At 35.8% G+C, this 27153-nt stretch overlaps 1 protein-coding gene and 1 pseudogene across 1 annotated transcript; both read left to right on the top strand.

Annotated features, from left to right (window-relative positions):
* Positions 1 to 545: 545 nt before the first annotated feature.
* Positions 546 to 3743, top strand: LOC148999752 (uncharacterized). Its single transcript, XM_089140393.1, has 3 exons — positions 546 to 1961; positions 2512 to 3355; positions 3511 to 3743. The coding sequence occupies exons 1-3, from the start codon at positions 546 to 548 to the stop codon at positions 3741 to 3743; spliced, it is 2493 nt and encodes an 830-aa protein (XP_088996519.1).
* Positions 3744 to 13943: 10200 nt separating this feature from the next.
* On the top strand, positions 13944 to 16232 carry LOC148999753 (B3 domain-containing protein Os11g0197600-like; annotated as a pseudogene).
* The last annotated feature ends 10921 nt before the right edge of the window (positions 16233 to 27153 follow it).

Consider the following 27153-nt stretch of genomic DNA (forward strand, 5'->3'; position numbering starts at 1 on the left):
GCGCAGGCCTGTGGTACCGAACTTCCTACTTCTGCTCCCTTCCAGCTCGCTTTAAATCCCTCGGTTTTATCCCAACAAAACCCTAATCCCAGGCTGACGGTATCACCTACTTTAGATAATGCCTCTCTCCTAAATGGGCTTTCCTCCCCTCCATATGGGCCTCAACAATCCATTAACTTAAATTCAGCCTCTGTTCCAATTACAAACCCATCCACTGTAAACCCAGCCCAAGTTCCCAATATAAACCCTGCTATCTCTAATCACTTTGACCCATCTCTCCATACACTTCCTAAGCCCATCCCTGCTCTACCCAGCCCAATTCCTCACAAAACTTTACCATGCTCTACGACTTTGGCCTTGTCTAGAAAGAGGAACAATCTCAATATTTCTGAACCATCAAGAATGGTTTCTAAGGGGAGAAGAGGACGACCAAGAAAGAAAGTGCTGGCAATTGCTGATTCTTCTGATATTCTGGTGGAGGAAAGTGTGCATTTTTTAGATTCTGGACCCGTGGAGACTGGGGTTTATCAGTCCCACGGGTATCCATGAGAATTCTTAGCTGGAATTGCCAGGGTCTGGGGAGTTCCCGGGCAATTCGTGCTCTCAAGAATCTCTCTACTGCTGAGCAACCTGACATCTTATTCTTGGCTGAAACTAAATGCCAGTTGGATCGAATGAGGGGAATTAAGAAAAAGCTTAATTTTGACAAATGTGTTTGTGTAGATGCCTTGGGTTCAGCAGGTGGTTTAGCTATTCTATGGAGGAATAACATACATATGAATTTTATTTCAGCTGATAAGCATGTGATAGACCTTGAAGTTAAGGCTGAAGATAAATGTTTTTTTCTTACCTGTGTTTATGGTCACCCGATTAAACATCTTAGACAGCATATCTGGGATCAAATAATACAAATTGGCAATCAAAGAATTGGAGCATGGCTGTGTTTGGGAGACTTTAACAGCTTCTTAAGTTGGCATGAGAAAACAGGGGGCAATGCTATGTGTGGGAGGGATTCCAAGCAATTTCAGGAGATGATATACCAATGTGGTCTGATGGATCTAGGATCAAATGGGCCCAATTATACTTGGAACAATAGGCGCAGAGGTGGGTCTAATATTCGAATTAAGTTGGATAGAGTGTTGGCCAATGTAAATTGGAGTTTACTCTTTGAAGATGCAGCTGTCATAGTCAAACCAGCCTACTGCTCAGACCATAATCCCATCCTTCTAGATTCGGTTGGAGGTAAAGCTAAAGGTCATCGCCCATTTCGTTTCGAGGCTATGTGGCTTAGACATCCTCGATGTAAGGAGGTGGCGGATAGGGGCTGGTGTATTACGGAGGATAGAGTAGATCTTCATCCACTTTCTCAGAAATCTGAAAATTGCAAAAGGGAGTTTAAGAGCTGGAATAAACAGGAATTTGGGATAGTGCAAGAAAAGATAAAACATCTGAAGTTTCAAATTGGGCTGATTCAAAGACAAGCAAATTATATAAATCTAATGGAGGAAGAGGCAAAGTTGGTGGAGCTTCTAGATGAAGAGTTAGCCCGCGAAGAGCAGCTATGGCAACAAAAATCTAGAATTAATTGGCTCCAGCTAGGTGACAAAAATTCTGGTTTTTTTCATGCTTCTACGATTCAAAGGAGAAAGAATAATAGAATCATCAAGCTGAAAAAATCTGATGGGTCTTGGACATCAAATGAAACTCAGCTGGAGGAGTTACTAGTGGAGCATTTCAAAATGGCAGCAACTTCTGAAGGCATTTCACAAACAGCTCTCAACCAGGCTTTAGAAGGGGTTCAATCTATGGTTCATGAAGGCTTGAATGAGGAATTGTGCCGAGTCCCTAATGATGAGGAAATCTTGTCCACTCTTAAGACTATGGGTCCTCTAAAATCTCCGGGGCCTGACGGCTTTCCCCCAATTTTCTTTCAGAAATTTTGGGACATCACAAAGGAAGAGGTATGCAGCTGTGTCAAAAGGTTTTTCATGACGGGGAGCCTAGCCAAAGAATTGAATAGAACCTACATTTGTCTCATTCCTAAATGTTAGAATCCGGAGACTCCTGATCAATTCAGACCTATCAGTCTATGCGGGGTGGTGGTCAAACTCATTTCAAAGATCTTTTGCTGAGAGACTCAAAGGTTCATTATCAGGTATCATTTCCCCCTCCCAATCGGCTTTCGTTCCTAATAGGCTTATCTCAGACAATATTTTTATGGCTCATGAGATTTTCCATTATGTAAAACATCGGAAAAAAGGGAAGAAAAGATTTCTAGCTATGAAAATGGATATGCGGAAAGCCTATGATAGATTGGAATGGCCTTTCATCAGAGCATCCCTATTAAAGTTAGGATTTTCTGCGAGATGGGTTGATATGGTTATGGAGTGCACTACTTCTGTCTCATACACACTTTTGGTTAACGGGGTGGAGAAAGGTTCTTTTTGTCCTTCCCGTGGTATAAGACAAGGTGACCCCCTTTCCCCTTTCATTTTCATTCTTGGTTCTCAGGTTTTAAGTTCCATTATGATGGTGGCGGAAAATCAGGGTATGATTAAGGGCATCAGTGTGAAAAACAGAGCTCCACGTATCTCCCATCTCCTCTTTGCTGATGATTGTTTATTGTTTTCTGAAGTTAACCTTCACCAGATTTGTCATCTCAAAGCCTGTATGGATCTATATTGTCAAGCAAGCGGTCAAGCTATTAATGAAAGTAAGTCATCCTTTACTTTCAGTCCCAACACTCCTTTTCGGTTTAGAAGATGGTTTGCTCGAGTATTAAAAATCAAGTATGGTGATGGTCCATCCAAATATCTCGGCCTTCCTTCCGACTTTGGGGTCAAGAAATCGGATATCTTCAAAGAGGTGGGGGAAAAAGTCTTCAAAAGAACACAAGGTTGGAAAGCCAAGGTACTTTCCCAGGCTGGACGGGAAGTCCTCATCAAATCAGTAGCATCTGCCATTCCATCTTATGCTGGGTCTCACTTCCTTCTTCCGACGACTCTTCATAATGATGTGCGAAAGTCCATATCTAACTTCTATTGGGGTCAGAAAGAGGAGGAGCATAAAGTACATTGGATGTCTTGGTCTAGATTGTGCAGGTCTAAAGATAAGGGGGGGCTTGGTTTTCGTGATCCAATTCTTCATAATAGAGCTCTTCTTGCGAAAGTAGCATGGCGCTTATGGGCTCAGCCGGACTCTTCCTGGGCAACATTTATCAAGGTTGTGTACTTTCCTCATTGTGACTTTTCTGGAGGCAAGGAAAGGCACGGGTTCCTCATGGGCATGGCGAGTATTTCGATAGGGAGAGACATCCTCAAATTGGGTCTCATTAACTTGGTTGGAAATGGTGAAAGTACCCATATCGGGATTCAAATTGGATTCCGGGTTTATCAAACTTTCGGATCTCTTCTTCTAAGCCTAGAGGGTGCCTTCTTCAAATGGTCTCAGATCTCATAGAACCAGCTTCAAGGTGTTGGAATAGACCTCTTTTACAACAATTATTTACAGATCACGAAGTGAAGGCAATTCTAAAGATTCAGCTTGGCCAAGTACCAGTGGAGGATTCTGTTATCTGGGGTGGTGCTTCTAACGGAATCTTCTCTGTTAAGTCAGCATATCATGTTCAGTGTAACCACAGGGATTCACAGGCTTCTTTTGCTCCTTCATCCTCTCGTCGACATTTATGGGAGGAAGTAGTACCGAGTCTTGGAAAAGAATCGGACAGCACAATGTTATCCTAAAATTCAGACTTTTTTATGGAAAGCTGCAAATCAAGCCTTGGCCACAGGAGAGAACTTACAAGTTAGACAGATAAGAGGTGACCCTACTTGTAGGAGATGCGGCCTTGAGTTGGAATCTATTGACCACATCTTGTTTAGTTGTGATTTCTCTCGAGCATTATGGTTTGGCATGGGACTTTCGGGCATGATTGAAGAGCAGACTCAGACCTCTTTGATCCATATCATTAATAATTGGGGGCATTGGCAATTTCCTGATCCAAGGGCAAGTAAAGAGGCTCTCAGCATTTTCTTCTTTACCTGCTGGTTCATTTGGTTGGCTCGTAATGATCTAATTTTCAATGGGAAATGTTGGACTCCAGAGCAGATTGTGCAAAGATCATGGAAAGCTTACTATGAGTTTGGCTGCGCTCGTGCTCCTGCTGTTGATGGTGGATCTGTGATTACTAGGACCTGGTCTCCTCCTTCGGCCCCTTATTTTAAGGTCAATTCTGACTTCTCTTGCTCTCCTACCGAAGAGGCTGCTGGTCTTGGGTTCATTGTGAGAGACAGCCGCGGCCTTTGTCTGCACGCGTGCTCGATTCCTAGTTCGGTTTCTTCAATTCTTACTGGCGAATCTTTAGCTCTTCGGGAAGCTTTGCTTTGGGCTGCGCAGGTTGGTCTTAAGTGTTTGGTTTTTGAGTGTGATTCTAGCACCTTATGTCAAGCTGTTGCTGATCCTTTCTTCCCGTTTGAGCTGGCAGCTGTGCGTGTGATTGAGGACATTAGGAAGTTGTTGTCTGCTGAACCTTTGTGGTCGGTTCACTTTGTTTCTAGGTGGGCTAACTCTGTAGCCGATTCCCTAGCTAGGAAGGCCCGGTCCGTGGCAAGTAGGACTGTTTGGCCTGTTTCCGTTCCTTGGCTTCTTGAAGCTTGTAATCAAGACGTCTTGGGTTTTTCTTGCCCACCTTTCAATTAAAAAGCTGTTGACCAAAAAAAAAAAAAAAAAAATGTATCATAAGCTTGTGAGAGTTTGAACTTTTTCTTTTCTTCATTCTCTTTTTTCTTAATCTGTATTGTAGACGGACAACTAACTCTTAAACCGTTGAATTAACTTAAGAGGTTCTCTGAAGGCAGATAGAAGGAAATTGCAAACATGAACCAAACAACTTTTGCAAAGGGAGAGTTAAGAAGAATATACTCCACCAATTCAAAATTCCAGCCACATCTCCTACAAGCCTTATCAATTGGAAAATATTCCCATTTGATCACTCTTCACTAGCAGCAATTATTCCCAAAACTTCTTCACGAAAAAACCTTAATTTTAGAAAGTATTTTTATATTCCACAATCTCTTCCAATATTTATTTTCCAAAAATGTTTGTGAGTGAGAAGAGTAAGACTCGACCTGGTTACCTTCTTTGGAAAATCCCAGATTTAGTTCTTTGCCCAAATCATCTTATCTTCCATTGGATAAAGACTAAAGATGAATTCTCAAAATCTTCTTATATTTAATTCAAGATAGAAAAAATTGCTGCGAGTCTTATCTATTTTCCATATGGACCAACACAATTTGGTTATCAATGGAATCAGAAATCAGGACCTATATAAATATGCTTTTAGATGATGGGTAGTTTTCATTTGAACTCCCTGAAATTTGGCAAAAAATTTTTTTAAAACATTTGCCACTCCGGTGGAATCTTGAAAAGGCCAACTAAGGAGATATCAGAGCAGTTTGAAATATGGGTGTCAATCGGGCACGGAAACCTAATCAACTTTGAATATAAAAACTCAAGGTTGGGATCGAATTTAAATGGTGCCGGTATGGTTTCGTATTTACAAAAACGGTTCGGTACGGTTTCGGTATTCAACCAGTACGGGAAAACGGTTTCAACACATTATCTAGTGCGGTACAATTTTGGTACGAATGAACTTACGCCACTTTTGTTATTAGTTCATTAAGATCCTAATGAAATTGTGATTAACCAATCCATATAATTTGAAATTAACATACATAAAGCAAGTAAATCTAATTAATGGAGACAAAACAAGTAAATCTAAGAAGATGAGTGAATGATGAAAAGAAAAACTGAAAATAAATAAGGAATTAGGGATAAGATAAAGGTAAAGTGTTTTGATTGTAAAGTTACAATTTATATCCCTTAATTTGGTACGGTGACCAATTGGTGGTTTCGGTAAGGAGAGCCTAAGTCCAAAACCACAAGAAATTCAGTTTTTACGACATCTCAAATTTTAAACGGACATTACGGCGGTTTTAGATGGCGCGGTTCGGTACGGTTAAACGGTTTCGGTACACAATTGACACCCTTAGCTTGAAATAACATAGGTAGATGTTCAAGATTGTTTTAACGAGACAGTAAATGAGATGTGCATAAGGGTATTCAAATTGGAGCTGTAAGGAGGTCATTTCACCTCTTTTGGGTGGGTAGGTATGGTTGATTTCAATTAAGAAACATTTAATCTCTCATAAAAAAAGGGAAGAGGTTTTTTTCTTCTTCTTCCTAGGATCATGGTGTTTGCACTATTGCCTGGTCAACAAAGTGTGTGTGTGAATTAATTAGGTTGTAGCTTTGAATTGTAAATTTAGGTCATGGTTTTCCTCGGTTGATAAGACTAATTAATACCTTTCAGTAAAGTGGTCATGGGTTCAATTTTGCCAGATAGTGTATTATGTAATATCTCCATCCGCAATATATAAAAATCGCATATTCCAAAAAAAAAAAAATTTGAGTCTAAAAAATGACAAATCATTGAAGGAATCTATAATTAATGAATTGGATTCTATGCAGGTTGCGTTTTAGTATTTAATTTTGGTACTCTCGTTATATAAATAAATTAATTTGAGAAATGAATATCATTGAACCAATTTGTGCTATTCACTACCATTGAAGAAAAAAAACTGTGCTTTCCGCATTTTGTCACCGAATAGATAAAAAGAAATGTTAGATTATGTATTGTGATTTGATACCCTTCACTAGGTACAAATGATGATCAAATTCATATTTTAATAATTTACATCTTTACCTTAGTAGAATTTTTTACTTTAGGCTTTTCAGCTTTTCATGGATGGAAGGAAGATCCAAATAGCTCATGTTAATCAACCATTTACTTAGGGTGATTTTGAGGTGCATATCAAAGTGGTGATTTTTTTTGTCACAACCTAAGCATGTTCAGAATTCTTGTTCACTTCTTTTAGTATGAAATTGCCTATAAATTAGCAAGAAATTTGTCTATAAGTACTTTAATATCATCGTTCACATATCATAAAAGTCTATGGATGTAAGTTCTACAGTACCTAATTGAGAGATGGGAGGAAACCAAAGCTAATCTTAATTGAAAATTAACTTTTAAGACCAAATTTCCCTTTCTACGGGTCCATTACTACTTGAGTTCTCACATTATCTTCTCTTATTAGCAGAAATTAAATTGGTTTTCTCGCCAGCTTTTGGTAGAATTGGATTCATTGGAACCGGTTTATACATAAATAATTTGTAATTAATCAACGGCCACGATTATGTCGGTGACAGGTGGCGGACATCCGGTGCAGCCGTGGCCTCTCCAAAGTCCGCAGCCGAGGATTTTAACCCTTCCTCACGTAGTACCAGAAAGAACTAGAAAATTTTGAATTCAAAAACTCTATTACCTTGTCTACCAATTTGCTGATCAATTCAACTACTCATTCTTACCTACCCATGCCCACTTCGGTTCTCATAGAACATTCTTTTTCATTTATAAACTCTGCTTTTTTCCTCTTCGATCAACTAGAGAAATTACATGTACTCATTGGGGTGTCCAAAATAATAATATCAGTGCTACGTTTTTGTTAGGTAGAACTATTTTGGACGATAAGATTCCTAGAAAGATCATCTGCAATCCTTTCATTAGATCATCTCACATATCAGATAAGTCTATGGATGTAGGTTCTACAGTAACTAATTGAGAGATGGGAGGAAACGAAAGCTAATTTTAATTGATTTTAAGAGCAAATTTTTATCCCTTTGCACGAGTCCATTACCACTTGGGTTCTCACATTATCTTCAATGTTATTAGCAGAAATGAAATTGGTATCATTGTGTACTACATGAAGATTTTTTTTTTGGTTGCCAACCCCGGTTTTCAAGGCTTTCCCTAGCTGTGGTGGGTGAGTCTCCCAGCCGGAATTTTTTGCATCCACAATGTTTCGATACCGGAACCTTGCTTAAGCGGACCAAGCTGCTTACCACTTGGACCAACCCCCGTTGGTACTACATGAAGATTTTTACCAAAAAAAAAATCTGTACTACATGAAAAAACTAACAAATATTGAGATCCAAAAACTCTATTGCATTATCTACCTTTTTGTTGATCAATTCAACTACTCGATCACTTCGGTTATCATAGGACCTTCTTTTTCATTTATAAACTGTGTTTTCCTCCTCTATCAACTAAGGTAATCGCATGTATTCATCGAGTTGTCCAAAATAATAACACCAGTGCTGCAATTTTGTTAGGCAGAACTATTTTGGATGATAAGATTCTTAGCAATAACATCTGCAATTCTCTCATCAGAAATATTTTTCTGGTGGAGCAGCACATAGTGTGAGAAATAAACATTATGTATTTGTAGATGTACATGACAGTCGGATGGTTTAAATAATAATTTTCAATTAAATAATATGATTGATTAAAAAAAAAAACTCAGAGGTATAATTTGGAAATTTAAAAAAAAAATATGGGGAAAATGAGAGATGAGACTATATGGTTTTGGTGAATTAAATGTAAAAATAAGATTTGGAGTTTAATAAATAAAGTTTTAGTACATGAGAGTATTAGACTTTTAATTATGTTTAGCAAATTTTACTCATTAAATTTAGTTGTATTATATGCTGAGACTTTATTTATTATTATTTTTTTTATATATTTTACTATCCGTTGGATCAATTGCTATTGAAAATCTCCATATATGAATCATAATTTTTTTTTTGAAATTTTTTAATAATCATTAAAATTTTGTGTCATAATAATATTAAAAATCCTTGAACAATTTCTAATTTTATTTTTTTTTAAAATTTAAATGATGGTGAACTCATTTTCTATGAGAAAATCTAGTCGAAGAATTAACCTTTGAATGTCTATATTAATTAAAAAACTGAACAATTTTTTATTTTGGCTCTAGCTTTAAGTCTTCAACAACCATCTAATATCTAAAATAACTTTAAACATTTTTTACCAAAGCGAAAATTAGTTTATCCTCCTTATTTCTCTAGGTAGATGGATTGTCTTGTATGATCAAATTAATCTTTTATTATGTGTTGGTTTTAATTAGATGTTGGAATTTTAAGACATATTTCTGGAGTTTTGTGTACATAAAATGGTCTGATGGTATTAAATAAAATAGTAAAGGCATATATAAAAATACAACTTTCTTTATTTCTATTTTTCTTTTTCTCTCTTTCTTCGTCTTCCAAAAACACAAAAGAGTAAAGGATCTATAAGCGTTCACAGTTACTAAATGAAATAGGGGGAAGCCGTTCTAGGTGGCGAGTTGAAGTCTTTTAAAGCCGGTTCAACTCAATTTTTTTAATTGAGGTAAGGGTCATTTTTACTTGGACCCGGCTCAAATTGATTATAAACCAAAGAGAGTCGAGTATTTAATTTTGAATTTACGAATGGGAACATCCAACGGTTAGGATCAATTGGTTGACTTCTTTCCATTTTTATCCCCTGTTGTAAGTTGTAATTTGCTGAGCTTCTTCCCTGAGAATGGAAAAATATTATCTGGAAAGAAGACCAGGTGGGTGGAAACAGTTGCGTTGCGCAGGAGATGTTTTGATATACGGAATACCTTCCACTCTTAGTCTCTGCACTCGCACAGTTTGATTAAGATGTATACCTCAAAACAGCATAGCTAGCTGGGCTCGATCAAAATGAAAGGTTATAAGTGATCTACAGCATTCACTCTGTGCTGCGACTCTTGCCTTTAATTAAACACCAAAGCTTTCTCTAAACCCAGGCAGTGCTTTCTCTGTTTTGCTTGTTTTCTAAACTCACTAAGTGCTCTGCAATCTACAGCCCTCAAAGCTTGAAAACCTAAAAATGGTGAAGAGCAGCAAGAACATACCTACAGCCGACAGGCTTCACTTCTTCAAGATCCTTCTTCCGGGTTTTTCCACACAAAGATTGGTAGTTTTTTAAACTTTAGAGTTTATTTTCATTTCAATTTTCCAGGCTGATTTTTGATCTCAAACCTTGGTCATCCTTGCCGTATTTTCTCTGATTTTGGTTTACTAGTTTGTGGTGTCCTGTGATTTTCTTTTCACTTGCTCAACAAACGAGATCTCAGAGTTGAACTCTCCCATCCTCTTGAGGGGTTGGTTACTTACATAGATGCAGAGAAGATACTGAAACATTACTTGACCAACTTTCTGTATGTGGCTTTAATCAATTCTCGGTGTAGCCAAAGCCTCTTCTGAGTGGCACGAATAAATGTATAAGATAGAGAAAAACCCATGAACAAGATCCCGTTGTTATATCTGATTTCATAGATAGCATGACATAACAGCTCACAGTTTCAACTCATTACAGGGTAGAATAGATCATAGACAAATTTAGACAACTATTTAGGTGTAGAGTTAGAATTTTTATCCCCTCATGGAATCAAGAGGGGATCATGCAGCTTTCATTTTCTTTCCCCCAGATTTTTAGAATAAATCAAACATAAAGTGTCATCTGGGTATAGTGTGATCAAGTGAGTGCTTATGATCAAACTACCCTTGGTGTTCCTTATACAGTTTTAATATCTTTCTAAAAGTTTGTGTATTTTATCGTTAATAACTTGCAGAGGATTCCGCGAGATTTTGTGCAGCACATTTCAAGAGAAGCATATAAATTTGCCACCCTAGAGGATTCCACTGGTAGCCACTGGGAAGTCAAATTAATTAAAACGATAGGTGGTACTTTTATTGAAGATGGTTGGGAACATTTTGTAGAAGATCACTCCCTCTATAGCAAAAATTTTCTTATGTTTGGATATGATGGAAATACATGTTTTAATGTCTCAGTATTTGATGAGAGTGCTTGTGAGAGATGTTATGCAATTACTGCTAACCTTGATCCGGAGCATGACTTATCTAGTGGAGCTACGGAAAGTCATGCATCATCAGAGATTGGCACCAGTAAAGATGATCCAGGTATATATGAACGTCAAAAGTCCCGCCCTCATATTTTATTTTGAGAAGTTATATATTATTTTGCAAGTATCTTATAAATGCTATCTTGGATACATGCAATAGATGAAGACCTTTCAGATTTTAAACCAAATGAACTCAAGGGAGCTAAAAGAGAGCAGGATGTTTTTACGACCCATGAACCTTTTTCAAAAACCATAGGTTCCCCTTCAAGGAGGCCTGGAACAACAATAACAACAAGCAGGATGCCTGCAGCTGAAGAAAAAGCAACAACAGTTTGGAAAGAAGCGGAGTCTTTTACTTCTGAGTTTCCTTATTTCGCGAGGTGTTTAAATGCAACAAATGTGGGTTCTTATTTGGTGAGTTCTTATGCAACTTTTGCTTAGTTTTGCAATCATATGACTAATTCACTCTCCATCTTTGGAGAATTCAACTTGCATCTTGCAATTTATACTTGTAGAGGTAAATTAGGTGTGAGCATGCATGCATGTTGACCATTGGCTTTCTGGTTTGCATTAGTTTGAGATAGAAAATCATTATCTCATTATGTGAAATTATATGCAAGGAAGCTATAAAATCTGATGGTGGAACCTCTCCTTTGTGGAGTTGCTAAATCCTGTTATAAAATAAAAGAAAGAGATATAGAATAATAATCTGTAGTTTCCAAGGACAAGTAGATCATATATACAATACTTATTTTTTGCTATCATGCTTAATTGTTCTTATCATGTTTGATTGTTCTTTTACCGAACAAATGTTATCACACAGAATATCCCAATAGACTTTGTCAGAAAGCATATAAACATTCAGAAGAAAATGAAGGTTACCCTTTGGAACAGAAAAGGCCAAGCTTGGGAAGTAACCATAAGTACTTGTACTAGAAGGGGAACTACATTCTCTGCAGGTTGGATGGCATTTGTATGCGGCAATCAACTTAAAGAAGAAGATATCTGCATTTTTGAGCTTGTGGGTAAGTTGGAAATTCAGGTTCATATTTTCCAAACAACGGTTAAGAAAGGGAAATCTACAATTGAAGAATGAACTTGAAAATTCCTATAAGATGGGGGATTATCTTTTTTATCTCTTAGACCCCACCAAGTAACACAAGAAGTTAGCAAGAATGTTCTTGGAAATGCTAGCTGCTTCAGACTATTCATTTTTCCATGGAGAAAGATAGTTACTCTAGCATCATTTCAATAGATATTTCAGCCTAGAAACTCTTGAAAAAAAAATTTATGCACCATGTTTTGCTTTCAGTTTAGTTGTTATATTTTGCATGGTTTCAGAAGATATTTCAACCTAGAAACTCTTGAAAAAAAATTATGCCATGTGTGTGTGTGTGTGTGTGTGTGTGTATGTGTGTGTGGGAGAAAAGACCCATCCCGGAGTGGTTTACCCATGTACTCCCATTAGTGCATCTTTCCCCTCCCATGTGAAAAGACAATTCTACCCCTTGATTAATCCAAAATTGGTAAAAGCTATAGGAGTCTAAATCTTGTGTGCTCGGACAAGGGATGGATGCCCTGCTTGTGGTACCTAGGATCCAACCTTGGTACCATGGGTATGGCATCTAGCAGCCGAACAGTCAAATGAACACCTTACCTGGATGCAGGGATTTCACTTCAAGCTATAGCTCACAATTAATCTAAATCCTATCTATCTGGGTAGGCCATCCCCCTATCCCCCAAATCTCTGGATTGGGCTGACACGTGGGCTGCCCCCCATGTGAGGATATTTGTCTTTTCCTCGAAAGCTATATATAATTGGTTAAGGAACATATCTTTTTTTGCATTATCTCTATTATAATCATGTTATTTATTGTGTCATAAATTTCAGTAATTACTAGGGCTACCTCTGTCTCATGCCATTCATGTATGAATCCCTAGCTAGCTAGTTATCTTGGTTGAACTTAAAACACGCAAACCTTCTTCAACCCCATTGGTCTCATCGTCTCACTAATACTCTGGTCGTCTTAGTCACACCTTTCAAGTTTTGAGGTCATATCAAAATGGTTTTATTTTTGTCACAACCTAAGCATTTTTGAACTCTTGTTCACTTCTTTTAGTACAAGTCTATAAATACTTTAATATCATCATTTACATATTATAAAGTTATTTAAATAACAATAAGTAGGTAATGTTATTTAAATATTAATCTGTAGTTATGTTTAAAAAAAAATTTACTGATTAAGTTCAATAACTGAATATTAATTTTTAGTTATATTCAAAAAAAATTATTGTTAAGTTCAATCATATTGTATTTCATGATGGCCAGATGCCATCCATGAAGATCATCAACGTAGTTATTAGAATATATAATCAATATTACTTGCCCAAACCATCTTATCTTCCATTGGATAAAGACTGAGATGAATTCTCAAAATCTTCTTATATTTAATTCAAGATAGAAAAAATTGGGACGAGTCTTATCTATTTTCCATATGGACCAACCACAATTTGGTTACCAATGGATCAGAAATCAGGACCTGTATAAATAGACTTAAAAATAATGGATGGTTTTCATTTGAACTTATTAATAAGTGGCGTGTTGAAGTCTTTTAAACCCGGTTCAAATAAAATTTTATAAATGAGGGATGGATAAATTTTATTTGGACCCGGCTCAAATCGATTTTATAAACTAAAGAGGATCGGGTATTTGATTTTGAATTTACGATCCGTTGGTTGACTTCTTTCCATTTTTATCCCCTGTCAACTTGCAAGTTGTAGCCTGAGCTTCTTCCCAAGAATGGAAAAATATTATCTGGAAAGAAGACCAGGTGGGTGAAAGTGTGAAACAGTTTGCTTGTTTTGATATACGTTCCACTCTGAGTCTCCGGATTCGCACATTTTGATTAAGATGTAAACCTCAAAACAGAATAGCTAGCTGGGATCGATCAAAATGAAAGGTTAAGTGATCAACAGCATTTACTCTGTGCTGCGAGTCTTGCGTTTAAACTCCAAAACTTTCTCTCTTTTTCTTGTTCTCTAAACCCACGCTGTGCTCTGCAATCTACAGCCTCGAAGCTTGAAAACCCCATAATGGTGAAGAGGAACACAAACATACCTACATGCGAAGGCTTCGCTTCTTCAAGATCCTTCTTCCGTTTTTTCGCACAAAGATTGGTAGCGTTTTAAACTTGAGAGTTTATTTTCATTTCTATTTTCTGGGCTAAAATTTCTGATCTCAAACCTTGGTCATCCTTGCCGTATATTTTCACTGATTTTGCTTTACTAGTTTGTGGTGTCTTGTGTTTTTCCATTAGCTTTCTGAACAAAACGAGATCTCAGTGTTGAACTCTCCCCATCATCTTGAGGGGTTGGACTGGAAGGGTCACCCATATACTACCAATCTTTGTGTGGAAAAACCTGGAAGAAGGATCTTGAAGAAGTGAAGCCTGTCGACTGTAGGTATGTTTTTCTGCTTGGAGAAGTGCCACATAGATAGATGCAAAGAAGATACTGAATCGTTACTTGACCAACTTTGTGTATGTGTCTTTAATCAACACTGGGGTATCCACAGCCTCTTCTGAGCGGCACGAATGAATATATAGATAGAGAAAAACCCATGAACAAGATCCTGTTGTTGTATCTGATTTCATAGATAGCCTGACATAACAGTAGAATACTTGTTTCTTTTCGTTTCTTTCTGGTTTTTTATTGCTGGACTTCAAACCCATGTGTTTTGCTTACAGTTTCAACTCATTGCAGGGTAGATTAGATCATAGACAAATTTAGACAACTATTTAGGTGTAGAATTTGAGTATTTATCTCCTCATGGAATCAAGAGAGGGTCATGCAGTTTTCATTTTCTTCTCCCCAGATTTTTAGAATTAGTCAAGCATAATAGTGTTATAAGGGTATCGATGTGATCAGGTGAGTGTTTATGATCAAACCACCCTTGGTGTTCCTTATACAGCTTTAGTATATTTCTAAAACACCAAATATAGCTTTAATAGCTTCCTAAAGGTTCCTGTTAATAACTTGCAGAGGATCCCACGAGATTTTGTACAGCACATCTCAACAAAAGCATATAAATTTGCCACCCTAGAGAATTCCACTGGTAGCTGCTGGCAAGTCAAATAAAGTGAAACGATAGGTGGTACTTTTATTGAAGATGGTTGGGAAGATTACAACAATAATTTTCTTTTGTTTGGATATTGATGGAAATACATGTTTTAATGTCTCAATGTTTGATGAGAGTGCTTGTGAGAAATATTATACGATACTACTAATCTAAATCCTCTAAATCCGGAGCATGACTTATCCATGGAGCTAAAAAAAGTCATGCATCATCAGAGACTTGCACCAGTAAAGATGATTCAGGCATATATGAATGTGAAAAGTCCCGCCCTCACATTTTATTTTGAGAAGTTATATATCATTTTGCAAGCATCTTATAAATGCTATATGGGCATTGGTTGACATGCAACAGATGAAGACCTTTCAGATTTTAAACCAAATAAACTCAAGAGAGCTAAAAGAGAGGATGTTTTGCTGACCCATGAACCTTTTTCAAAAACTATAGGTTCCCCATCAAGAAGGAGGCCTGCAACAACAATAACAACAAGGATGCCTGCAGCTGAAGAAGAAACAACGACAGTTTGGAAAGAAGCAGAGTCTTTTACTTCTAAGTTTCCTTATTTCTCGAGGTGTTTAAATGCAACAAATGTGGGTTCGTATTTGGTGAGTTTTTTTGCAACTTTTGCTTAGTTTGGCAATCTTATGAGTCTATGACTAATTCACTCTCCATCTTTGGAGAATTCAACTTGCATCCCACTAGGTGTGAGCATGTATGCATGTTGAAATTATGTGATCTCGCATTATGTTGAAATTATGTGAAATTATATGCAAGGAAGCTATAAAATCTGATGGTGGAACCTCTCCTTTGTGGAGTTGCTAAATCCTGTCATAAAATAAAAGAAAGAGACATAGGATAATAATATGTAGTTTCCAAGGACAAGCAGATCATATGTATAGTATTTATTTTTTGCTATCATGTTTGACTGTTCTTATCATGTTTGATTGTTCTGTTTCAAATGCTATCACACAAAATATCCCAAGAGACTTTGTCAGAAAGCATATAAACATTCAAAAGAAAATGAAGGTTACCATTTGGAACAGAAAAGGCCAAGCTTGGGAAGTAACCATAAGTACGTTGTAGTAATAGAAGGGGGGACTACACTCTCTGCAGGTTGGATAGCATTTGTAAGCGGCAATCAACTTGAAGAAACAGATATCTGCATTTTTGAGCTTCTGGGTAAGTCGGAAATGCAGGTTCATATTTTCCAAGCAGCGGTTAAGAAAGGGAAACTTGCAGTTGAAGAATGAACTTGAAAATTCCTATCAAGATAGTTAGCAAGAAAGGGATTATCTTTTTTATCTCCTAGACCCCGTGAGTAACAAGTAACACTAGAAGTTAGCAAGAACTCTTGGAAATGCTGGCTGCTTTAGACTTTTCATCTTTCCATGGAGAAAGATAGTTACTCTGGCATCGTTTCAATAGATATTTCAGCCTATAAACTCTTGAAAAGAATTTATGCACCATGTTGTGCTTTTAATTTAGCTATTATATTTGGCATGGTTTCAGTAGATATTTCAGCCTAGAAACTCATGAAAAAAAAATGTATGCACCATATTTTGGTTTCAGATTAGATGTTTTATACATGTATATGGGAAAAAAGAGCTATCCCAGATTGTCTTACCCATGTACTCCCATTTGTATCTCTCCCCTCTCATGTGAAAAGACAACTCTGTCCCTGATTAACCCAAAATTGGTGAAAGCTATAGAAATCTAAATCCTGTGTGTCCGGGAAACGGATGGATGCCCTACTCGTGGTACCTGGGATCCAACCTTGGTACCATGGGCAGGGCATCTAGCAAGCCGAATGGTCAAACAAACACCTTACCTGGATGCAGGGATTTCACTTCAAGCTATAGCTCACAATTAATCTAAATCCTCTCTATCTGGGCAGGCCGTCCCCCTATTGAAGTGGGCTGACACGTGGGCTGCCCCCATGTGAGGATATTTGTCTTTTACTTGAAAGCATATATAATTGGTTAAGGTACATATCTTTTTTGCATTATCTCTATTATAATCATGTTATTTATTGTGTCATAAATTTCAATAATTAGTTGGGCCACCTCTGTCTCGTGCCATTCATGTATGAATCTCTAGCTCGCTAGTTATCTTGGTTGAACTTAAAACTCGCAAACCTTCTTCAATCCCATTGGTCTCATCGTCTCACTAATACTCACACCTTTCACGTTTTGAGGTGCATATCAAAATGGTTTTATTTTTGTCACAACCTAAGCATTTTTGAACTATTGTTCACTTCTTTTAGTACAACTCTATAAATACTTTAATATCATCACTTACATATTATAAAGTCGATGGGTACAATTATACAGTACCTAATTGAGACATGGGAGGAAAACAATAAGAAGGTAACGCTAATTGAATATTAATCTGTAGTTATGTTTAAAAAAAAATTACTGATTGAGTTCAATAATTGAATATTAATCTTTAATTACATTTAAATTTTTTTATTGTTAAGTTCAATCGTATTGTATTTCATGATGACCAGATGTCATCCATGAAGATCATCAACATAATTATTAGAGTATAATCAATAATACTTAAAAATGGGAGTTCTCCTGGAAATCCTGTATGATGGTCAAAATTTAAGAAGATGGGAGGGATTTTACTAGATGAGACCTAGTAGGAATGGATTTAACTGAACATTGATACAAAGTGCTCTTGGTAACCCTGGATGATCAGGGCTAAAAAGTATTTGGAAATTCAAGGGCTCAAATGGAAACGCACTTCCGAAGATATATAGGAATTAGAAATTGCTGTGCGCAGAGAGAAAATGGCAGCATCTATGGATTGAGTGTGACTCAGCAGTGTTAATCTTTATTGTTCATTGGCATTGTTTACCATGGTTTGCTTAGCAAAGATGTGTGCTTTAAGATCGTATTTGAACACTATCTCTCATTGTTTTAGAGAGTATAATCCAATGACAGATTTTCTAGTATCTTCAACAGCAAGATTGGCAACTTTGAAATTTATTTCATCAGACGTCAAATTATACTTCTAAATTCTAATACAATTTTTGTTAAGGATAAACGATATATGAACATTCTTAATAAAATAAAGGGTAATTTTCATCCTGGACCCCCGAGGTTTGATCCATGTCATTTTTAGTCCAAATAAATTGACACTTTGCATCTACCTCCCCTGAGGTATCCAAGAAGATCAATCAAGGACAAATTTTGATTTTTATGACTAAAATACCCTCACATCTATTCTACCGTAAGATTTGCATCATGTCTTCACAATTAAATCTAACGGTGAAAACCAAAAGAGTGGGGCATATGTGTAAATAAGTACTTTTAGATTTACGTTCAAAGGCATAATAATTCATTAATTTACAAAATAGAATCCCTCAGCGTCCTCAACACATCTTCTTCTTACTTGCTGGGCAGAGAGATCCGATTGATCAAAAAACCAAAACCCCAATCTTATAATATGCAAATCGATGCAATGGATGGTAGATATCCTGGCCGGACAAACCAGCAAAAGGCTAGACAAGAGCACCAGTACCCCTTGGAATCACAATACTTTGAACCCTAAGGCAGCAAGAATTGAGTACACAAACTTGAGTAGCAGGACGAACTAATACTCACCAACAATCAAAAGTTTTTCCCCACCATTTTCTTTTCTTTGGGGCTTGCAGAGACCTTCCGTCTTCTCAGACTTGAGGTTTTTCTTTCTTCTAATTCATCGCTCAGGCACAAAATAATGAAATGAAAGAGTACAATCCAAAATTTATAGAGGAAGAAGAAATGATTGGGGGAAATTCAATAACGAAAATTTCAGAGAATTGTACAACACCAAAAACCAAACACGTTTCCTATTCTTTAAATATACCAACAAAAGAAGATTCAACAATAAAACATTTGAGTATATTCTCCATTGACAACAGAGAAGAACTAAAAACCCACTTATGAATCAATCAGAGAATAGATAAAGGAAACCCATAAACATATATACCTAATACCTACCTATCCATTCCAAAGCATATGAATAACACACTAATCAAACAGACAAGCAACGAGTTGGAAAATTAACTATCCACAACTGGTCGAGCTCTCTCCAACCCAAATCCAGTAACATTGAAACAGCAAAGCTGATTCGGCTGAATATGCACTGAAGCAGAGCGCAACCCTCATCTGCAAACATCATTCCTTCCTCTTATTCATAATTCAAAATCTATATACACTTCACCGGCACTTCTGGATCATTAGGTTATTTTGTTTTCGATTTTCTATAGACTTAGGGTTTCCGTTGCGTTGTGGATTGGCAGCATAGGCTGTGAACCAGCCAGCACCCTTGCAGAAATCTCCGTCAAACTATTGCGATGAAGCCTAAAGGAGCACCTGTGATTGATCCAAGAACTCATCAACTCAAGAATTGTAAATCTATGAATTATTAAACCTCACCAGAAGCCGCAGCAGGTCTTCTGATAAATCGGGTATCCCTAACTAGCAAGGAAGAAGAGAATGTGTCAGTGCTGGTGCCGGAGGAAGTGGTTCGAAGAAATTGAGGGATCTTATTTTGTAAATTTAAGAATTATTAAACCTTTGAAGTAAATATAAAAGTACTTATTTACACATATACCCCACTCTTTTGATTTTAACCGTTGGATTTAATTGTGAAGATATGATGCAAATCATACGGTAGATAGATGTGAGGGTATTTTGGTCATAAAAATCAAAATTTGTCCTTGATTGATCTTCTTGGATACCTCAGGGGAGGTAGATGCAAAGTGTCAATTTATTTGGACTAAAAATGACATGGATCAAACCTCAGGGGGTCCAGATGAAAATTACCCTAAAATAAAATAGAAAGAATGGTTAACATTCTTAATAAAATAAAATAGAAAGAATGATTAAGTACCAAGATTTACAATTTAAACAATCAGTACAAGACATGTTTTTCAATACAAATTACATATAAATTTCCCATAATTTATTATGTAACAAATTTTCCATTTGTACCTAAAAGAATCGTGGTAATTCTTCACTCTCCGTTTTCTATATTTCTTTCTTTTTTGTTACTTTCCCTTAAAAAAGTGAAGTTTGAAGATAAAAGAGGGTAACTTAAAATTTTAAGAATGCAATAAATGATGCTGTATATCTGGGAACCAATCTTTTGCAAGGGAGAGGGAAGGTTAAGAATTTAACCTTCTTAATCAGGAAATTCAAGGCAAGATTTGCCTCTTGGAAAGCGAACACTCTTTCTTTTGCAGGGAGGGAAGTCCTCATCAAATCTGTGCTACAGCCACTCTCTCTGTATCACATGCAGACTTTCCGATTTCCAAGTATCGTTTGCAAAAATTTGGACTCGATGTGTCAGAAATTCTGGCTTGGGAAACCTAATAAGAGTAGACAGCTAACTCTTATATCCGGGAAAAATGTTGCCAACCTAAGAGTTTAGGAGGACTGGGATTGCGGAAACTTGAGGACATCAATTCTTCTCTTCTTCTTAAGCAGGGATGGCGATTAATCAATGAACCCTCAACACTTTGGGCAGCAACCTTGAAAGCAAAATACTTTCCCAAGACTAGTGTATTTGATCCAAGAGTAAGAAAAAAGATTGGATCGTGGACATGGAAAAGTATTTGCAGTATTCTACCACAATTAGAACAAATGGTTTTGAGAAAGGTGGGAAATGGTAATGAAACGCTTTTCTGGTTTGACCCATGGAGGCTCGCGGCTCGCAGCATATCTTCAACACACCCTAAAGAAAACATTTGGTTCCATGATCTTACTGTGGCCTAAATGGTCAGAAATGTTCAGATGAACAGGGAGTATCTCTCACATCTAACAAACTCTGAAAACATTTCCTCTGAATTATCTCTTTCCTGTGTTCCTGACAGATGGGTATCATTACTTGGATCCAATGGCGAGTTCTCTGCTAAACTGGCGGGGCAAGCATTGTTGAAACAAAAATACCCAACTGGTCAAAATGAGTTTACCTCGTGGTGGAGATTTTTCTCGAAATTGCCTTTACACCCTAAATTTAAAAGCTTTTTTTGGCATCTTGTGAATGCAGGGCTACCAGTTAAGAGTGTTTTATCCAACTCGTCAGACACGAATCCTCTCTGTGAATTTTGTGGCAACAAGGCAGAGACGGATTGGCATGTTTTCCTCTCATGTGAATGGACCAAAAGGGTTTGGGCTGCAGGAGCGATTGGATTAAGAACTGAACATTTGACCCAATGTTCAATTCTACACCTATGCAAGAGTATGCTGGCTAACACAGAGCTAGACAAAAGAATGAAACAGTGGTTCTTTCTGAATTTTATAATACAATGTTATTTTATTTGGAAAGAGAGAAATAGGGTTATTTTCAAAAAACAAAAACCTAACCCATACAACATCTTAACCAGTGTTAATAGATGGGTAAATGAATATAAGCTGTGGAACACTGATCTCTCTGATGTAGGACAGGATAAGGGGCCTGAGAATTTGTTTATGTCATGCCCACTGATGGAATATGATTTTCAGTCTTATATCAAAACTATCCACTTACCCACTTTGTTATGTGTGGGTATCTAACAAACTCGAACAAATCGGGATGGTGTTTGGGGATTGTAGATAGAGGAAATCTTTATCATCTGACAACAAGGAGATTCGAAGGCAATGACAGCATGAAGGCATTGTTAGGGGCAATTCAAGAAGGCTTATCTATAACATCAGATATGGCTATAACACCACACGAAATTTGGTGCAACTTGGAAATGGTGTTTGAATTGCTGCCTAAACCGTGCCAACAAGCCTGGCCAATGCACTTGACATCAAACTTGATTAGTATTTTGACTAACTATCATGGAGCAACTTTTTGTAGTTTTAAATCCCCATCACTTCTATCAAACTGGACTCAGTTAGCATTATGGGCTGCATGTAGCCATAGCAGCACTAATGAATTTAGTAGTGAGCAGGCCTGTAACTCACATATCTATTTTAAGTAATATATTTTCATTTTCTGTGATAAAAAAGAATGCAATAAATGATCAGTGATTAGTTAATCCATTATTCCACAGTAGAAGTACATTTAATATATTTCAATTTGAAATATAGGAGATGTAACGTAATAAAATAAAGGGATAATTACCGTTGTTCTCACGTAGTTTGATTTTATTACTAATAAAACATTGTTCTTTACTAAATTATTGTTGCCCCCTTTCCTTATAACGGTGTTAAGTAACCGTTAAGTTTGAATATGTAATGTCTACTTTGTCTTTTGTTAAAATTAAGAAATCAAAAGAAGATGCTACCCATTTATAAACCAGATTAAATGTTAATTTTACCATAAACTTCATTTATTTTGAATTAAAGAAATGGGCAAAATACAAATCCGATTTGGTTTACCACTTTCACTAAGCTTCATTTATTTTGAATTAAAGAAATGGGAAAAATCCAAATCCGATTTGGTTTCCCACCTTCACTAAACTTCATTTATTTTGAAAATATTTTAGATGACATTCAGTTTCCAATTTGAGTTGAATTCGATTTTCCTTCCTCTTCGGTTTCTATTTGAGTTTTATTCAATCATTCTTTATTTATTTGGTTGTTTTTTTTTAGAATAACACGGATTATGGTTACTTTTTTCTCCACAGGTAAGTAAGGGTACTACTGTAACTTGACAAAAGGGTAAATTAGTAAAGAGATACGTATAAGGGTATTTTGGGATTTTTGAGAAAATATAAATATGCCACATCATCAATAAACTAACGGAACTTAACTGTAGGGGGCATTAGTAATTGTACACAAAGTTAAAGGTTGGGTTAGTAATTTTGAAAAGTATAGGGGATATAAGTAGTAATAAAATCAAAGTACAGGGGAACAATAGTAATTATCCCTAAAATAAAATTCAAAGAATGTAAACATTATAATTTACAAATCCAGATAGTGTATATATAATTTGCTTTTTCTCAAGGCCAAAATGCACACCCAATTTCTCTTCTAGCACCCTCACTCCATCCTCTACAACTACAACCAACATGTCATCACCACTAGCAAAGCTGTGCAAACAAAAGCTGTTATTCTAGCTTTTTTCCCCTTCTTGATCTCTTAGATCCTCTAAGAGCTATGCACGTGTAATAAGTGTCTAAGCACAAAGACAACTTTGATAGATTCAAGCTGTTATTGACACCCCTACAAATAACTAATGAATTAGATTATGTATAAGATGCAATTTGATGTTTAATTTGGCAATTTTATTGTATAAATAAATTATTCTAAGACTAGAATATCATGGAATGAACATATCCAGATTTTGGACCCATAAACAGGAGGGATGTGTCGAGAGCACCGTTACTAGTTTTGGACGACGACCAATATTTTGGACATTCATTTACATCTTTGCATAGAAAATGTTCAAGCTTTTAGCTAGCTCTTCAGGAAAAATGGAGGAAGTGCCAAATAGGTACTCCTGGGATTGAGTGGCTGTTTACCAACCATGAGGTTTAGGCACATATCAACGTAATGATTTATTTTGTCACAACATAAACATTCTTAGAAGGCTAGAGCTAACATTTTTTGTGTGAAATAAAACTAATGTTTATTCACTTCTTTCGACATGAAACTGGCTATAAATACCTCAATACTATCATTTATATATCATAAAAGTCTATGGATATAAGATTATGCATGATGACATTGAGACATGGGAGGAAATCAATAAGTAGGTAAACATAATTTACTACTTATTATTGTGTATTTATAATAAATTTTGCCAAATTATATTAATTATATTTTATTTAGGGATAATTGACTGTTGCCCCATTGTACTTTGATTTTATTACTAATTTATCCCCTGTACTTTTTAAAATTACTATTCCAACCTTTAACTTTGTCAACAATTACTAATGCCTCCCTACCATTAAGCTCCATCAGTAAAGAAGCTCCATCAGTTTACTGATGATGTGGCATCTATATATTTTTTCAAAATTCCAAAAATAACCCTGCAATTATCTTTATACTTATTTGCTCTTTTTTCAAGTTATAATACTACCCTTAATAGGAAAAAAATTAACTTTAATTTCACTTTTCTTTTTCAAAAAGAAACCACCAAATAAAGGAAAGATGTGATTTTTTTTCTCTAAAAATAAATCACCAAATAAAGGAAAGATGTAATTAAATAGAAACTAAAATATTAAGAAATATCAAATTTAATTCAAAGCTGAAAATTAAAAATCACATAATATATGCTGACCATTATGTATGTTACCAAATTTTCTATCAATTAGATCTTATATTCTAATTTGTTTGTAAAACTTCCATCATGGTGATTATGAAAAATTTAAGTGGAATGTGAAAGTTTCAACAATCATAAGTATGTGGTCCCACCAAATCCAAAATTAATTCTAAAATATAAGATTTTAAAGGTATAATTGACATGCAATATAGTTTCTATTAATGAGGGTAATGCCATATTTTTTACTTCTTAATTTTAAGGGCAAAATAGACATTTTATATTTGATGTTAACAACCACTTAACACATTTAGAAGTGAGGGGGGCAATAGTAATTTCACAAAGAAGGGGGTTTGATTAGTAATAAAACCAAAGTATAAGGGGACAATAGTAATTATCCCTTTTATTTATTATCATGAGCAGATATCATTCATAAGAATCTAACAACTATTTTTGTAAATTGTCATTTTATGACCATCGATGAGCATTAGAGTGTATTATCAATAATATTTTTTTCTTATTACTTTTTTTCAGGAATTTTTGTTACGCTATAGTGGACATCGTCCATTCACTGCCACGAATTCAACACCTGGCGGATTGCCACTATTAAAAGCACGGGACAAATTCGTAATTTTACAATTTATTTTACAAATGAGGTTTCAAACTTTTTAAATTTACATTAAAACCCCTCAAAATCGATGAAAGCATCTCTCGTTAGATCATAACCCTATTTCATTGAATGCACAATCTATTTCTGTAGGAATGTTGTGATAAACCACTCATTCTCAAGCGACGGCGACGGTAACGCCAATGGTCATGTAGGAATGTTGTGATGGAGTCATGGTCATTCTTCACTTCCCTTTTTGTTCTTTTCCTTGAAAACCGGAATAGGTTTGAGGGTAAAAGAGGGTAATTTAAAAATTTTGAAAAAATTGAGTATATGCTTAGTGATTAGTTAATCCATTATTCTAGCAGTAGGAGTGCATTTGATATATTTCAATTTGAAATACAAGGGATGTAAAGGATGTAAACATTATAACTTGCAAACCCAAGTAGTGTATATGTAATTTGCTCTATTTTTCAAGGCCAAAATGCACACACAATATCTCTTCTAGCACCCCTCACCCCATCCTCTACAACTACAAGTAATGTGTCATCACCACCAGCAAAGCCGTGCAAACAAAAGCTCTTAGTCTAGATTTTCTTTCCTTTTTAATCTCTTAGATCCTCTTAAGAGGTATGAACATGTAAGTGTTTAAGCACAAAGACAACTTTGATCATGTCCGGATGTTGTTCAAAGCCAATAAACTTCTAATCCATTGAAAAATTGGGTCAGGTTCAGGTGCAGGTTCAAAGCTGCTATTGACACCCCCTACTAATAACTAATGAATTAGATTCATATAAGATGCAATTTGATGTTTGATTTGGCAATTTCATTGTATAAAAAGATTATTTTGAAACTAAAAAAAATCATGGAATGTATATATCTAGATTTTGGACCCAAAGATAGAAGGGAGCGTTGTTACTAGTTTTGGACCACAACCAATATTTTTGGCCATTCATTTACTTATTTGTATAGAAAAGGTTCTAGCTTCTAGCTCTTCGGAGAACAATGGAGGAAGTGCAAATGGGTACTCTTGGGTCTTGAGTGGATGTTTGCTAACCATGAGGCTTAGGCACATATCAAAGTGATGATTTATTTTTATCACAACATAAGCATTCCTAGAAGGCTAGAACTAACACTTTTTTTGTTTGTGAAATAAAACTAATGCTTGTTCAATTCTTTCTTCATGAAACTGGCTATAAATACGTGAATACTATCATTTATATATCATAAAAGTCCATGGATATAAGATTATGCACGATGACATTGAGACATGGGAGGAAACCAATAAGCAGGTAAATATAATTTACTACTTTGTATATTTGTAATAAAAATTGCCAAATTAAGTTCATTATATTAATTATATTTTATTTATTATCATGAGCAGATGTCATTCATAAGAATCAAACAAATTTTTTTTTTTAAATTGTCATATTATGACCATTGATGACCATTAGAGTCTATTATCAACAATATATTTTTTTTCTATTGCTTTTGTTCACCTGAGAACATAGATCAAATGAGCACTTTAAGGGTGAAAAAGTTTGTAGAAATCTTAATGAAACAGGTTTACCATTAGCCTAAAATGATATTACGGCTCCATGGAGTGACTTAAATTTTTCCCCCTTTTTTCAATTCAACAACCATTTTTCATTAAAACATAACAATCATTTGGTAGCCCATTAGTTCTAATAGAGTATGGAATCTTAGTATCCATTTAAGAAATATGATTCTTGTGTGTCACTTGAATTTATTATTGACATTTTAATTTAAGGAATTTTAGGGCTTAAAAGCTTCTGGGTGAGATTCTGATGAATGGGAATTTCCATTATTGTGAGTCGCTTATCTGAAATTCTATATACTTATGTCATCCAACTTTTGGGTGGTTAGCTTTTTGTGAAATTTGTCTTGCAAATGAAGATGGAAGGTCTTCTTGGTGACTTTGTATTAATGAAAAATTGGGTGTTGTTTTGTTTGCGAGATTACCCAGAGGTTGGATGTCAATCTGGGTTGGGATGGCTAGAGTATTGCCAATAAGATGTTCAAAAAGTTTGGCCATTGCGAGAATGATAGTTACATTAGTAATATCATATCCAATGGCAGAACCATGATTCAACATTGGGGGGCCAAATAATGAAAATCCATCTAACTCCCGTTGGGGAAGCACTAATGTTTTTTCGCAAGATGGACTCTTATAATAACCATTGGGGTCACACTACTGAATTATTTTATTATATTAAGGAATAAGTGCACATATTTTGTGAAGTCTATACATATTGTAGAGAAGATTTTTTTTTTTTAAAAATTTTCCTTTAACCCACGCTTATAGAAAAGAAAAAGAATAAATAGGAAGAAAAGATGAGTGAGGAGATATGGGAGAATAA

Source organism: Hakea prostrata, chromosome 11, assembly GCF_041222555.1.
Source record: "Hakea prostrata isolate BN-2017 chromosome 11, UWA_Hpros_2, whole genome shotgun sequence".
Taxonomy (NCBI): domain Eukaryota; kingdom Viridiplantae; phylum Streptophyta; class Magnoliopsida; order Proteales; family Proteaceae; genus Hakea; species Hakea prostrata.

Bases quoted from the DNA above. Each gene is read 5' to 3' on its own strand.
- LOC148999752 (XM_089140393.1), top strand. From the start codon at position 546: ATGAGAATTCTTAGCTGGAATTGCCAGGGTCTGGGGAGTTCCCGGGCA. The intron at 1,962-2,511 runs GTATGCAGCTGT...CTTGGTTCTCAG, and splicing joins GGGACATCACAAAGGAAGAG to GTTTTAAGTTCCATTATGAT. The intron at 3,356-3,510 runs GTACCCATATCG...AATTATTTACAG, and splicing joins CTTGGTTGGAAATGGTGAAA to ATCACGAAGTGAAGGCAATT.